The following is a 17002-nucleotide window of genomic DNA, read 5'->3' on the forward strand; positions in this document are numbered from 1 at the left end:
ATTTTACCGGCGTATCTTTTAAAATCACAAATTTTACCTCGCCAACATGCAACGTTACGCCACTGGGTAGGGGCCAACCCCATAACCATTTAATCCTTAATTTTTGAACTAATTTGCATCGGCATTTGAAACAGTTACAACACGAGTTATGATGAAAATAATGACATCACCATCGTGTTCGCCGTCCTCTTATTAATACACACATAATGTCAGCTCTATAGAGCATGTAATGGTATCTTATCAGCAATATTTATTTTTCGATTTTGACCGGAAAATTATACCCATTTTGCCCATTTATTCCTCAACTTATACTCAAATGGGCATGGGCATCGATGGGGTTGGGCCCATATATACACAATATTCTCTCTTATTGTGAGTAAATTCAATGCTCGATTAAATACAGTATGTGGACGTATACATTCGTCACTTCTGGTCACGACAAAAACCAAGATTTTCGCTGAACCATAACTCTGCTTCCCAACAACTGATTTGCCGAATTTAAAAAGGAGCGTATAGAGAAACTTCTGAACTTTTATTGCCTGGTAAAACTGTTTGCCAACTTTTGCTCTTGTACAGATTGGTAGATCCCGAAATACGTCATTAATATATTTAGAGGATAATACACTAAAATCGGAACCTTGATTTAGAATTCATATCAAATGAAAGCTAATTTACAACAAGGTTGAAGGTTCAGTTACTCATATCAGATTCACGTTTCCCATCCTGTGTTCGTCTGGAAGGCTTTGTGCATGAAAAACTTTAAAACTGGCTCTTGTTAATGTAACGCTAGCGCGACTAGCTAACATTTACATTGCGCCTTGATAACACACAATTTCAGCATATCAGAATTCAATTACGCCGCGCGTATTCGCGGTAAATTTTCGCGGGCCACAACAATCTTGAAATACTGTCGATCTTACGAACAAATCCACTTTGATAAGAATGATACATCAATCGGTATCATCATTCATCATATAACTATATAAGATTCATAAAACTCATTCGATCCCAAGTCGATCACGGACCAAGCTCAATTTATTATTTTAACTCACCAATTTTCAGGTTCAAAAGAACATCCTGGCCACGAATCCCAGAGTGACACGGTTTAAGATTGATTGGGAAAACACAGAAACAGCACAACCTCAAAACAGTGAGATGGTGAGATAACCACATATTGAAAATTTAAATTTATCCTAAATCTTGAGTCATGTCTTCTGCTGCATTCTTCTATTTCACAACTGATGGTGTTAACGGTTTCATATTACATCTCGCTAACTCGCCGTTACAATTCAGCCTGCCAGTAGTAGCCAAGAAGAAGCGCTCGTTCAAATGCCGCCCGTCGAAATGAGTATGGACGCCATGGCATTCTGACAACGTTGATTCCTTCTTGATAATGTGTAGAAGACCAAATGCAAAGAAAGGACTGCTAATCAGCGAAATTTAGAGATGGAGTTGGACTCCACATCAGTTATATGATTATGGGGTCAGTGAAGGTTTAGACCTTGATACATATAACAACAATGTACCTCAAACTACTACATGTTTGAAATTGAATCATGGGTAAAAGGTGAATGAGTGATCGCTCTGTCACTATGTTAACTAAAATCTTACGTTGTTCATGCGATTTTTAACTGTATTAATATGAGAAAAGATACAGAAATATAACCCATTAGTTTAATTAGATTTAATTAGGTTCCTCTGTGTTTGGTTTATTGCATATTAATAAATTGTCTGGTTAAATATAGAATCTCACCGAAGTTTCCGGTTTTACCTAGAAATTTAAACATCGTTTTATCGTTTATGTAAATTGTAGTTTTTATAATATACTATTTCAATCATGCAAGTATTTGAACTTCAACTGAAACGAGATTGTGTTAATTTTTTGGTGAACAACATTGGAATTTTATCGTCAAATTGAACGCTCCAGACATAAAATATCACTTGAAATCTCAATCGTAATTCAAAATTGTCCAGCCGAATAGTCTAATTGCTAGTTCTGCTAGGCCTGGGAAATCTTCCGCTATAGCACCAAGCGTTACGGCGTTTTGATAACTTATCTCTTCTGGTAGTGGCACTGAACCGTCTATTAAGTATCCCACTGCTTCCTACTGTCAATAAACCTGAGGAGGATTCAAATCACCGTTAATAGTAATCCCATTGATATCACCTAATTAGTTAGAAATGTCTTAAATAATCTCTAATAATAAATATATATCTCTACCGGTATTTGCAGCCTGAGTTGTAGATGCTGGTTGAGGTTTCGGTCTCAACGCCTCTGCAACTGTAAAGGCGTTCTTTATCTCGTTCCATCTCTTCTGGGTTCCAGCTGGTCCTAGTAAGAGAGAGAAATAAGTGGGATCAACTCGATTTAAAACAATCCCTTTAATTCGTTTAGTGTTGATTTTTATGGAAATTGTCAAAGCCTGTATGATTATATATTTGAAATACTGGGTTGCATAACTCATAAGGTTAAGAATGAAAACTACTTTTAGAATCCAAACCGGACTTGTAATTTGGTTTTGGTACTAAACTCACTGTATGGAATGTTTAGCTCGATGCCCGTCGTGCTTGACTCTTGTAACAGTGACGTGTAACTAATAGGACAACCACTCTTATCCACTGAAACAATAAGGAATTAGTCATGATTACTGACTACAGTTTCAGTAACAAAATAACAATAACAATAAGGGAACTACATCACTCTATATGGTAAAACGATCGAAACGTGATGTTATATGACATTGCACTATAAAATATCGTTTTTCGAATATGAAATGAAATGAAATAAGAACTCTTTGGCCATAACAAACTTTTCATCTTTATGAGAACGTAAGCCTGACGTGGTTTGAGGAACTCCAGCGCCCTACACGATCCCTTAGTGTACAAGTCTAGCTCTCCCATCTCCTCACAGAACAGGTCTAATGTATCTGTAACAGTTATTTGAACATCATTGATTGGTCTGTCGTGCAATTTGGGGGTTTAATAGTGTCTAATAAAGGTATCATTTTGTAAAATACTGTGACTTTGTGTCCTCGAGTATGGAACTTTTGAAGGTATAGGTTTCGTGACCTAACTGGAACTTATTTCCCTACCACGAAATTGTTTATTTAGAACATGGTTGAACTGTGCTTGAGTGGCCGCTGGTTTTGCAAAATAACATTTCAACAGTGAAAAAATCAATTGAAAACCTTCAGGGTCGATGTTACATTCCTCCTTGATACAATGTAACAGATTGTCCACGCAGCAATCTGGATTAAACAGCTTTGCCTCGTTTTTACCAAACTTAACGATCACAAACATTACGATACTAAATATTCGTCACGTAAAATCCACAACGAACAATAACTTCTATTGCCAGACTAAAATGTCATAGCGAACAGATATGTTGTACTCAGCACTTTCACATCACCAAACCACCAACGCCACAGTATCGACATTCTCTCTACCATATCATTAGAGGTGGGGTACTTTGCTCTGGCTCATTTTCAGATTAAACTTGAGACTTCCATTTTAATAATGATCTTTAATCCATCGTTAGTGTCCTACTGCGTTTCATGTTTCGTGTACTTAGATGATTGAATACACGGTCAACAGCTTTTATTATATTGACAGATAAGAATCATTTAAGCCATCTGCAGCAAAACTACGCTCAGGGACAAGTCACGTTGAGAGTTAATATGGATTATAAGTCACTTCAGCGGTGCAATTGGGTGCTTAAAGATTTTTCTCTTCGACGTCTTACAGTCTCCACAAAAAAGTCAATACCTACTTATTAGGCCTAACACTAACTCTAGTATTAGCAGGGCTTCGCTTTGAAAATAGGACTGTTTTCACCCGATACTCAAGTAGACAGAACCGACCGGCCGGAAAATGAAGGTTGGGGTGCTGCTACAACATCTTAGCACTGCTACGGAATTACACGTGATATGTGCTTGTTACATGAGACTACTCAGTCACAATACCTACGTTGTCACTTGTCTTTTAAGTTTTATTACCATGACTGTGCAGGCCAACATCATGTCATTGAAAAATGAAAGAGAAACATTAATGTATAATTTACTATCCTTTGGGTAGGACTCATTATTTTGATGGCTAATATTCAATATCTACAAAAAGGACAGTCCTTAACTTTTGGGTTAGAATCACACGGACCAGGGTCAATAACTATTAGTGACATTGGACAAGAGCTATTCTCATTCTTTATCTAAAATTTCGTGATTAGAAATGGCCCTGACTCCTAGCTGAACGTGACTGTTATTTGTAAATTACAAATAACAGTCACGACGTCACGTTACAAATAATATTACAATGCAATATTATATGATATGTGATGTATTTAATTCCACTGTTACTAGTCTTGCACAATCCTTGCTATTCCACTCCCTGCTAAAAATAACTATGAGTTTAGAAGCTTGTATCATTCACACAGGATCATTTGCATGTTCCATTTTGAAGAATAACCTGGATTACAGTACTCATGATATATTGTTCTCGTTATGAAATGATAGGCGCGTCTGAAATGCACATGCTTCCGATCTGACTTGGAGTCGGACTGTAGACGAAAGTGCTGTAGAGCACATTACATTTCCTCCAGTTAATTCTGATTCGCGTCTGTTTCGTTCTTCTGTCATTAGTAGTAGGTAGAGACTCGGCGCCGTGTTTGACAAGGGTCAACAACAAACATTGATGATTGTTAGCGTTTCACCTGATGTGCCATGACAACTTGGAGGCTGGATTACCCATGTCGACACCAGACGGCGATCGTAACCACAAGGACTCCAACTATAATAACAGGAGTTTGATAGGAGAAAGTAACGAACAAGATGATGAAGATATCAACCTCGAGGAAATACTTCAGGGTCTTGGGCTGGGTTTGTCTCAGTACATCATTTGGGGGATTTTGTTTGTCACGGCTCTTTCCCACAAGTTGACAATGTACTTCATGACGTCAGTTCTGAATCCCTACCTCCGCTGTGAGTGGGAGTTGGACACTGTCCTTGGAACGTCCATTGGGACCTCCATTGGGACCAGCAACCCGATAGTGATTGCTGTGAGTGGTGTTTTATTTGGATCTCTTGCTGATAAATACGGACGACGGACAGTTTTGTTAGCCACATCCATTTTGTTGCTGATTGGGAGTCTCATGGCAGCCTTTTCCCCCAATTATTGGGTGTTTTTGCTTGCTCGTACTTTACAGGGAATTTGTACTGGAATAGGGTTTCCTGTTACTTTCATCTTTGCGACAGAAGTTGTAAATACAGAGTTTAAAGAACTTGCAGTATTTACCATGGCGCTGAGTGCACAGCTACAGCAGCTTGGTGGTGTATTTTTATCTCTGATTATCCCTTTATTTCTGAATCAAAACATGATAGGTTGGCGTTCACTGACCGTTATTCTGATAGCCCCCCTAGCTTTCACAATTCTTGGACTTTTCCTGATTCCAGAATCGCCCAGATACTTGTTGGTAAGCGGAAAAGGAGAGGAAGCTCTTGAAACCCTTAAAAAACTCTTCAAATGGAACGGAACACCTTTTCCAGATATCAGTGGTGGGGTAAAACTTAGACCATGCCAAATTGAAGAGTGTGGTGAGATTACAGGACTATTTCGACACGGACTAGCAAAGTTAACAACTCTCCTGACGGTTGTGTTTTTCTCAAACCTGTTTATGTGGGCAGCTCTCGCAGCGTACCTCACTCTCTACTCTCACAATCCAGAGGGCAAAGAAGTGCAGACACCTTCTTTGGAGAAAGAATGTGCCCACAGCATGGACCATAAAATATTGACTGGATATTTAGCAGCCTTTTTTGGAGATGTGGTCGGGTGTTCTTTTGCTGCTTTTGCTGCTAAAAGCGTTGGACGTAGCCTCGTAATCAGGGGATTTGCAGTTTTATCACTAGTGATAAGTATTCCGGTATACTTTAATGTAATGAGTGATATTCTAAAAGATGTATCAAGTATGCTGTTCCGATTTTCAGTGACAGGACTGCGATTCACTCTCTGGCTCATTGCCATTGAGGCCTATCCTACAGTGCTCAAAGGGACAGTTTCAGGGTTTACTCACGCATTTGGAGAGGCAGGGGGAGCAATCGGTGCTTTACTAACATATGAATTATATCCGGTGAGTTCCATATCCGTGGTTGCCTTATTTGTAGGTATTGCGGTGGTGCAACTAGTTGCCTCATTTCTTTGGAGGACAGAAATTGATCATAGTGACGAGTATTCTGCTGCTGACGAATCAGACTCAGAGGAAACGCATTAGCTTCATCTCGAAGATTATAAAAAAACCGTTAGAAATGTCATTCAATTGAATTTATAAAGCTGTACATGAATGTACGATTGAGTATAAAATAGAATTTGTGTAGTTTTATACACAGTTATACAATTAACAAAACCGTAATCGTCATGTTTAATTTGAAATGATCAACTGCAACCCCGCTATTCGCTGTCTAAAGTGTATCTTGTATAACTGTCACAGCAAAAATCGCCTCCTCCTCGATCCTCCTCCTCCTCCTCGATCCTCCTTCTCCAGTCATGCACTAAACTATCATATAGCTATTATTTTTAAGCTAGGCGCGAATTTGCACAAAGCAAGAATAATTGTTTGCGCACTGCGCAGCCCGGCGGGTCGACCGAAGCTGCGACACTGCCGACTGGCGACGTCCTCCAAAAATTGAAAATGTTTTGTAGGTTTATAAACTACAAAAACATGCATCGAGTTGGACTCGTGATTGTCCGCGTCGATCGACGGTATTATTTATTTGGAACAAATATTTTACAAGTATTACCCGTTAAAAATGTTACGTTGGGAGTCCCGAGTCCTAGTCCTTATCATGTTCCTATAACATATAAGAAAATGCCGCAAGATTGCTATCTGCACGTGTTTTACCTGGGGACCTCAGGCTGTCATGTTCATTGACAATAGAGATTCGGCGGAATGACAGGCTGAGCGCGGCCCAGTATCACGTGTTCATGTTACAATATATTACATATTAAGTGTTTTAGCTTTAAAGCTTTAAATATTGTTGCAATTTTCAAATTTCTTGACGTACTCCAAATCCACAGCCCTGTTTGAGATATTGTATGTAGCTATGCCTAGAGTTCAAAATTCCTTACTGGGTCTGCAGGGCGAATCTGATCAGCCTGCATCATGCATCATTCCGCCGCGCCGAATTTCCATTTTTATGAACATTATACTTCATCATTCATACTTCATACTTATAGCCATACCATGTCCGGCGTCCCCATTGCCATGGCCATGATAGGTAAGAAATTCCAAAACCACCCCCTATATATGCCTTATGATTCTATTATATATGCCGGATTTCTTAATTATTGTTTGATGAAAGTTTTAAACAAAATCAAATAATTCTTTAATCATTAATGTTAGAACACAAATTTGGAGGACTTCGCCGCTTCGACGCGCCGCGCAAACTAGCATTCTTGCTTCGCATTCTTGCTTCACATTTTTGCTTCGCATTGATCTTGTTTCTTGACGGATGTTACTCGTCTAAATTTCTTCGAAGTAGCGCGCGCCGCTTTCTTCTCGAAGTAGCGCGCGCCGGGCCAGATCATTAACAATGGTCAATCTTGTTTCGCATTTTTGCTTCGCATTTTTGCTTCGCATTCTTCATTCTTGCTTCGCATTCTTGCTTCGCATTTTTGCTTCGCATCGTTGCTCTGCTTCGCAAAGCAACGATCTTGACGGATTAACATCGTCAATCAAAACACAAATTGAAATACGTTACATGTGTATTGTGCACAAATTTACCGCGCGCCGCGCGCTCACACATAATTAATAAATATTGTGCTGAATCGAGCGCTATCACAAACGCTTAGTGCTTAGGTGGCCACCGCTGTGTCTATTCGTTTCGGTTGTTGAGTATCCAAGTTGTGTTAGATTAGATGAGATTAGATTGCGTTGAGCTAATCAAAATTCAATTGAATAGATCTGAGCTGTTAAATAACTTCGGAACAGTTTTTAGGGCCTGATTCTTTTGATAGTGATTTGTTATTATGAATATCAAAGATTTCCCTGCTATTCCTAAAGATGAGCCAAAGTTTTCCGAGTGTGCAATGGAGTACTCAGAAAAATAGGTCATTCATCTGAAACCATGCAGTAGTCAATTTGCAACAAAATTGTACACGAGGACTTCATGGTGCAGAGATCGCTGAAAAGGACTTGTTGTGAGAATACTGCTAATTTGGCTCCCGCTTTTGCCTTCAATCTCTTATTTCTGGGGGTGCAGTAAGGACTTTTATTCAATCTCTTGCGATCGATTCAGCCGAATCATCGATAAATCCGTTATTGAGAGTTGCAAGAGAGGGAGGCTGTATAAGAAAGATAGATCGTATCTTTTAGTGAAACAAATATGTAATCTTTGTAAAACAAAGAAGTTAGCAAGAATGTAAGGCCCGAAGTCAATTCACCTTATAGTGTTTTTAAAACTATAGAAGTATAAATTACAGTACTATTCCTTCCTTCTCCATTGCAAATTGTTTCATTGTCACTGAGGTTTGGAGGACTTTGCATTCTGAACACATCGAAAACGGCTGATAGAGAATGCAGTACTATGTTATCTTTAGGAAGATAACATAGCAGCTTACTGGAGTTCTCTGTAGTCAAGAGTAAGACCTCATTAGGTTAGACTGAGTACCAATATGTTAAGGTCATAGAGCACTTGAAACCGAGAAAGTGAAATGTTTCACCTATGGAAAGACCAGACTACAAGATATCAGATAAGAAAATAGCCTTCTCTATGGCATGGCAGCTTATCCTGGTTTCCAGTACTGTAATCGCAACCCCTTGGACACTGCCTCGACAAAAAATTTCAGAGATGGCACCTTACTTTGATAAAGTTGGCCCATGCCAGATGTTGCAAAACACTGTGCTTATAGGATCAAGATTCGTTTAAGCATGGACTGTTCTGTACAAAAGGAGACTATGTTATATATACAAAATACTTGTCAAACAGAAGCTGTTTGGCCTTTTAAAGTAAGGGCCAAACAGGATCAGGTGATACAGTTAACACTAGATCCGCATTAGGGGTCGTTCACATATTACGTAATCAATATTTAGCAATTTTTACCCCCTCCCCCCTTCCGTAGTCAACCGTAATCAAGACTCAACCCCCGGCCCCCCCTCCTGACAGCAATATTACGTAATCATGGCCTGACCCCCCCCCTTAATTTTTTTTAGAAAACACTTTTCTCTACGTTCCATGCTACCCTGATCATGCTATCATGATGAGCCGAAATCATTGTTATGATATCCGGCCAAGCACCTTCTAAACAGTAAACTACTTACTATTATAGCCGGATATTCGATCAATTTCTAAATTTTATCACTATCAGACAAAATTGCCAAATTGTTATTATTCTAGAGGGTTAAAAAGAAAATTTTTATTACGTAAACAACGACCGAAACCCCCCCCCTCGTAATCAACCGTAAGCATTTGTAAACCCCCTCCCCCCTCGGCTGATTACGTAATATGTGAATGACCCCTTATTATAATTGTGCAGAAAGCCCAATTACGGTGTCTTATCACACTATCACATAATTACCCAATCAAAAAAACAAATTGCTTGATAACTTTGCCATTTTGAATCCGTTTTCACATTACAGATTTAATGACCTACTTACTATAGGTACGTTTTACGTTAGGGTTAGTTTGGCAGGGAGTGCTCCTGGACAACTTCCTCCAATCAGTCCTGGTTCAAACCTTTTTGTAGATTCCATTCCAAGAGTGGGTTGTTGGTGATGGCAGTGTATCGGTTGCTAGAGTATCAAGAAACGTTTTCTAAGATTTAGCAAGTGATACTTTGAAGGGTCTTAGAGCAGTTGACTGTTCACTTGTCGTGGGAGAAGGTTCCATAGTCTTGCTGCATTCACTCCAAAGAATTATCATAATGAGTGGCAACTGGTCGTTGCGATTTGTTGTTTGTGGTGGGACTATGCCATGTCGAGTGTTTTATTTGAATACCATCCTGATGTCATTTGTAGCATGACGTTTCCTTTGCTACAAGAGTTTCCTTTGCTTTTCTTTCCCTTAAAAAGGAAACTGACATGTTACGTGTTATTGAAAAAAATCAACTGGTTGTATTTTATGAGAAACCCTGGAGGATGAGAGATTGGGAAAAACTTATATTAATCAGGAATCGACCGGGATTGGCAATTTTGAGCTATCCCGGTTCCAGTCAAATGCTGATTTATGATCCCGGTCCTGGTCCCGGTTAATTCGGGATTCTTGGTCCCGGTCCCGGTCAATCACTCAAATTTGCCGGGATTTTGACCGGGATCTTTTACATAATTTCATTCACTGTGATTTTAAGTTTTTCCTTTCATTCATTGTGAATTTCATCTTTAAACATCCTCTGAGCCAAATAAAACAATGTTTAAAATTGCTAAACAAGTTTGAGTAATAAATTATGATCATGAATTAACCAGTAATGGACCGGAATTCCCGGTACCGGGAATCCCGGTACCGGGATTGGCAATTTTGAGCCATCCCAGTCCCGGTCCCGGTACCCGGTCAAGTCACATTTTTCATCCCGGTCCCGGTCAAATGCTGATTTATGATCCCGGACTTCCCGGTCCCGGTCAAGTCACATTTTGTATCCCGGTCCCGGTCCCGGTCAGGCCTGAAATCATGTCCCGGTCACCTCCTGTATATGATGATAATGAGTCTGATTTGTTTATAATAGAGAATCCTGGTGACTTAATTTATTCCCTTTCGAAACGATTAGAGGTTGTGTTTTAAATAAAATAAACTTCAGTATAAGCATTGTAATAGACTCGATATTTGCTGAACAATTAAATAAGTCTGATAAACATTTGTGATCATCATTAAATTCTTGTATAGGAGAAAGACTGCCAAACTCTCAGAAATGTGGGGATTCTTCGATTGGGTATTTGGTATTCTCAACTATCTTGGTAAGTGACATAATTGAATAACTTAATTGATTCAATACAATAATATATACATTACAATACTATATACAGTCTCACTAGATGACTAGATTATTTAACTTATAATACGTCTGGGCTCTGGTAAGTAGTAAAATTTTGTTCGTCTAAATTCTTTAATTCTTAAATTAATTGCTTCTATAAAACCGTCAGATCTCATGGTTCATGGCTACCTAGCTTAGTACCTAGCATACATCAAACATCGCATAAGTTATAATAGATTTTTAAATCAATCCTAATGGGCAACTCTTTCGATCAGTTTTGTTCTATTAGCAAACATCTGGGGCCTGGGACCCGTATCAGATACCGACATTGTTATTCTCCTCTAAGTGACAAAGTGTACTCAATGACATAACTCAACAGTTTTCTGTGTAAGATAACTATGTACAGTCCAAGTGTTTTCCCTTTTCCCATGTTGCTCCATTACAATGTAACATATTAGCGCTTTGATGATATGGCACTTACAAAATATAATTCCTCGATTGAGCAAAAATCAAATACATCTAAAAATCCATGAATATAACATGAATAAGGTGATTGAACATCTAAAAAAAATTCTTATCAGTTAACTGATAAAGAATTTTTTAAACTGCAGTTTCAAATGGGTGTTAAAGTCAAGCGCCAACCCATAAGTCGTCTATTTCTGACAAGTTGGCAGAACTAGATAACAATTAGAAAAAGGGAGTGACCTTATAAATGACACCATGGTATCAAACTTTGCGAGTAAACACTTACGTGTTAAGTGTTCGTTTCTAAGACCTTTAACTTCTTATCTGGAATAGCTCCTTATCTTCGTGCTGGATTAACTTCTTAAGTTCAGGCAACAAGTGGTAGTGATTTTAATACTAACCATGTTCTTTGATGGTAATTCTTCAGAATGACAATTAAGTTGAACATGACAGAACTTCTACTGATTAAATATTATACGATGTTAAAGATACCAGCGCGGCGTATACCGATAAAATCGTTACATTTTAGCACTAGTACCTGCAAGTTGACTAAGTAATTATCTACCGTCTAGTTAACAAATAATTAATTAGTTTACAATGGTAATTACCTAACATATTATAACGACACCACTAACTGCTAGTTGACAAATTATTGCGATAAGTTCCATTGTTTCAAGTGACACGTCCCATATCTTGATAAAAATGTAATATCTTGATACAAATGTGTAACTTTATGTAAATAAACATCGCCATCCTCTAATTAATAAGTAATTATATTGTATATTTCAGCCGACCGAAAAATTATGTAAATGATTCCCATTTTGCCCAAAGAGTCAATGGGGTTGGCCCCCCCCCCCCCCCATAGTTAAAACTATCTAGTATCTATTTAAGTTACCATGACACCGAATATAACCATATTTATTGAAACCCTCGCCCCCGAGTTAGTGAACGTAACTTACGTCATAGCGCAGTGTATAGAAACCTGAGCTACCCAATCGCCTGGATTTAACAAAATTAATTCCACTATTAATTCCACTAAACCATCGTATCTCTTATATGTTTCTAACCCAACTCCATTCAGCACTATTCCAGATATATTTTAAACCAACTGATTTCCGAACTTTTTATATCAACGTTTCCGTCTATCTCAGGCTTGGCAAAGAAGTCAGGAAAGTTGTTGCTCCTTGGATTAGATAACGCAGGAAAAACCACACTTCTCCAGATGTTAAGGGACGATAGATTGGGGACTAACGTACCTACATTACATGCCAGTAAGTTCAATGTTTGCACATTTGTACAATTTAGTAACGTACATAATACTTATTAATAATGTGAGATGATGAGTCGTTGGTTACTCGTTTGTGGAAATTTCTAACATTAAGCGATTGTGAACTGGCGACTAGTTTTTCAAATGAGCATGATCTTGTTGAGTGAACATTCCGCCCAATGCAACGTTGATGCGATGTGACGTTATTGATCTGATTACAAAACGTCTACGACGGAAATCGTCCCTTGTCGAAGGGTTAATCGACGTAACGCGCGCAATTACACCTTCGGTACTAGCAAATGTTTGCTCTTTTTGTATCGCGCCTTTTCAATGCCTGTCCAATATTTCGGGCGCGGAGAGCTAGCTAGCCGACGCGCGCACTTATGTGTTACGTGTTCGTTTCTAAGACCTTCGACTTAAATTATCTGGAATCTATTCCGAGTTCCACTCGTTTTATTTCACCATTGTCAAATGACACGTACTGAGTTAGAGGCTTTTTGCGCTTAACTCCTTGTTAGATCATGCTTTAACAGGTAGTAACTTTAAGACTAATCGTGTTCTTTTTCAGCGTCGGAAGAATTAACTCTTAACAACATTAAGTTAACAACATTTGATCTTGGTGGCCACGTACAAGGTAAATACAAATATTAATTATCATTTAAAGCTTATTTTAGGCTGTAACCTTTTTAGTCCAATGGAATAAACCTAGCATGCCTTGGTTGCAGCATCGCTTCTCTTATAGGTGCACATAGGGCCCGCTATGGCCAGTTTTCTGGTGTTTCGGTGTCCCTAATTTTGTTTACACTCGGTCACTTGTCAAGGCATGTACAGGTCATTCGGCGAATTTTCTTTGAAATAAAATGATGTATTTGTGTAACATTTTGAAAGTTTACTGATAAAAATCAGCATTTACTTAAACTAATGTAATAATAATAATGAAAAAAAAAACAATGTAAAATGTCAAGCTGACAATTATAACCCGCAGCTCGTAAGATATGGAAGGATTACTTTCCCGTCGTTGATACGTTAGTGTTTATAATTGATGCCGTTGACCGGGCTCGATTCCAAGAGGGCAAAGAGGAGTTAGATGCTTTGCTGTCTGACGATCAGATCTCTCAGTTGCCCATCCTTATCCTTGGAAACAAGATCGACTGTGCTGGTTAGATTATTTTAATGATCGTGTTCATATTTCTGTTTACATGTGACAATTCTGAAGATCCAACCTGACTTGTAAGCAATGTGTGTGTTGATCTGATCAAATGGCCCCCTCAGGCGCTGCATCTGAGGATGAAATCAGGCAAGAGTTCAGGCTCCATGGTCAAACTACCGGCAAAGTGAGTATATATTGGTTTTCTCTCAAAAGTTAGCCGTAAAGATCGCCTAATTGTCTGAATATTTAAAAAGTGGTGATGGCGCTCGCAAGATTTGATGTGTGACAAATCTGTCAGCACAGCCAATCAAGTACATACTTCGCTGCCACGTGTCGAAACAACACTGCGCTAACCTAATACCAAATCTCAAATATTCGAATGGGTAGCTCCCATCCTAAATTCTGTGCATGCCTAACAAACTCATTTTTCAGGGAAATATCCCCAGAAAAGAGCTCCAAACCCGTCCCATCGAAATCTTCATGTGTTCGATCAAGAAGAGACAGGGATACGGAGAAGCTTTCAGATGGCTCTCCCAGTACCTGTAGACACAGATTAGACATGAATACCGGCAGATCGCGTGATTAATAGCTTTATGTGCAGTCTTTGATTGATGGATGATTGGTCATTTTGTACCGTGGGGACTGTGTTGTATTTATTGTGCTTCCCATGACCCATTTTTATACTTCCTAGGTGCCAATTCCATTGCTATTAGGGATATTAGAGAGGGCACAGGTATGATAGTTTGCTTTTACATCTTGCTTCAGTGAAATATGAATGGTATAAGCTGATACTAATACTACAACTAAGTTCACTCGCAGAATTGCATGTTGCCTTTTATCGTAAGTGGAGGAAAGTTAAACATTTCTTGGACACTTTCCTCTAAAAACCACATGTAAGAATTAAAATAACTAAATCAGCTAATATTACGAGATATTTGCTTTTCCGTTACTTTTATGCAATTCGTTATGTATATTAAAATTTGACAGTAGTTCGTGTTTTAAACTGCAATTGTAATTTGTATTTAGCGTTTCCAGTGCAGAAATCACAAAAAGCACGGGTTATGTATGATCTAGTGATATGTCAATATTTTATATTGAATATTAATTGCCTTCAGTGCCGCGTTTAACTTTTCCTGAAGAGTTCATCCAGTATAGGATATGAATAGTTGGAATGTTTTTAGCCCTGGTGATACTGCAGAGAAAGCCGCGTAGTATTTCCTGGGAAATTACGAGCATTGACGTTAAAGTGAGCCAGTTGCGAAACTGTACACTGGTGCGCTGGAGGTGACAAAGGTTTTTTTGGGAAATACTACACGGTTTTATCTTCTATGATAGCAGAGAAATCCGTGTAGTATTACGACTTTACGAGCGTTGCCAAACTAAAGATGCACAGTTAAAAGAGGATATACTTATTGTACCAGCTTTATATCCAAATTTAATAATGCCCATTTTAATGAAAAGAAGATAAATCGTACAGAGGTTCAACTATTATTTAGTGCGACCGAATATAAATACAGTTCTGAATATTACATCCCCACCGTAAGACACGTGAAACCACTCTGGATATTAAATACAAACCATATATACACCTAGGACGATTTACGTATTATGTGTGCAATGTGACGGTCCCCCGTCCCGGGGGCCCTATTAGAAAAATATATTTAATCTCGTAGTACCAGTACGTAGTTCCAGTACTTTAAGTAGAGTCTTTTAAATATCTTTCAAATTACGTAATATGTGAACGGTCCTGTCAGAGCCTATGGAACCTCATTCATAGCTGACCCTGTAAACCTTCTAAGTGATTAAGTGTAGCGATCACCGACAGTAAGGCGCCCTTACTTGAACCAAAATCGTCTGTGGGAAATAATAGGAAGTAATTTTCAGTTTACACGGTATATATCGTGTATTCGATCAGCCATCGATGATCGAATCGCCGGAAAAAAATCACGCGCATGTTACGCGCGCGTACGTAAACACATGGTATTTGCGCGGGCTTGCAAATAATTTTATATGTCGCGCGTTACGTTCAGTAAGTCGATTAAGAGGCAGAGATGTTTTCTCGGGTTCTGTGGCGGATATGAATCTCGCCCCCATCATGTATTTTGCCTATTATGGAGCCATTATTCTACCTTACTTAAACTTACTCTGACACTAGTTATTGTGTCTGCTCTTTGGCAGGCAGTTATCTGCTCTTTCATCTTTGGCAGAATACGGATTTTAATGATGGAAAGTAATTAGAGTAATTAAAATAATTAGAGCTTGAAAGGATGTTTCGTGTTTACTTCTGAATTTTAACGCTATTTAAAGTGGGAGCCCCCACATGAAACTTTCCAACTGCAAATTGCCAGTTAAAAGATATTTACCAGACGGATCAAGGAAATGCCGTAAGCTTTTTGTGTCGTCGTAAGCTTTATCTTTACAGATTATTATTGTATTGAGTAAAGAATAGTTAATTCCCACGGTCACAGTCCGAAGACGTCATTATGTGACGAAGTTTTTATCAACTTGCCGTAATTCATCACTAAAAAGGTTGATATTCAAGTATTACATGCCTCGACACTACTGAGGGTCAATTGAAAATAATCCGTCCAGAATGTTCTTCAATATTACAGTTCACACAGTTGCACAGATGAATTGTCGTTTGGTTTGTTGACGCTTATTGACGTTTAGTTCATTCTAATCACATGATAATACATATCATGCAACAAGCCAGCAAGCTATCATGTGCCCGCAAGGAAGTAGATTGCGACGTCTGTCGTTATATCATCGTTAAATTTGTTAACCGCTCTGAGCCGTACAAAATTAATTATCATTGCGCCGATACGGACCCGTGTCAAAGGAGTGAAATTTGGGGGAATTAATCATTTGACAGGCGACCCAGGCACAAAATACGCGTGTAAACGTCAGCACACAGATAAGAAATGCCAGCAACACATCGAGGGAAGTAGAGGGGGAAGGTTGAATGACATTTGGGTAACATGTCAAGCCATCACACGTGACTCATCATGGTTATTCTAGATTCACAGGTTCGCCTGTCACAGATAAAGTTAAACTGTCTAGAGCGGTGTAAGTGTAGTTTCTGTTTAAAAGTGGTTTTAAATGAACTTTAAAGGAAGCGCGATATTTTCAGGAGATTACTTAACTTTATGGTAGTCTCATTGTCGATCGATATT

The 17002-nt window shown here is 38.7% G+C and overlaps 1 protein-coding gene across 2 annotated transcripts in view; it reads left to right on the plus strand.

The window, feature by feature from the left end:
• The window catches only part of LOC134820646 (GTP-binding protein SAR1b-like), a 31900-nt gene extending 16957 nt beyond the window's left edge, over positions 1–14943 (plus strand). Inside the window, exons 2-7 of one of the 2 annotated variants that reach the window (XM_063831150.1) lie at positions 10860–10930; positions 12564–12683; positions 13248–13313; positions 13665–13838; positions 13952–14013; positions 14262–14943. In XM_063831150.1, the coding sequence (XP_063687220.1) occupies positions 10885–10930; positions 12564–12683; positions 13248–13313; positions 13665–13838; positions 13952–14013; positions 14262–14375 (582 nt within the window). In that variant the 5' untranslated portion in view covers positions 10860–10884 and the 3' untranslated portion in view covers positions 14376–14943. Of the gene's footprint in view, positions 1–1062; positions 1159–1293; positions 1865–10859; positions 10931–12563; positions 12684–13247; positions 13314–13664; positions 13839–13951; positions 14014–14261 lie in introns of those variants that run through there. The other variant, XM_063831151.1, reaches the window with a different exon arrangement.
• Positions 14944–17002: the final 2059 nt, after the last annotated feature.

This window comes from Bolinopsis microptera, chromosome 9 (assembly GCF_026151205.1).
Source record: "Bolinopsis microptera isolate Bmic1 chromosome 9, MBARI_Bmic_1.0, whole genome shotgun sequence".
In the NCBI taxonomy this organism is placed as follows: Eukaryota; Metazoa; Ctenophora; class Tentaculata; order Lobata; family Bolinopsidae; genus Bolinopsis; species Bolinopsis microptera.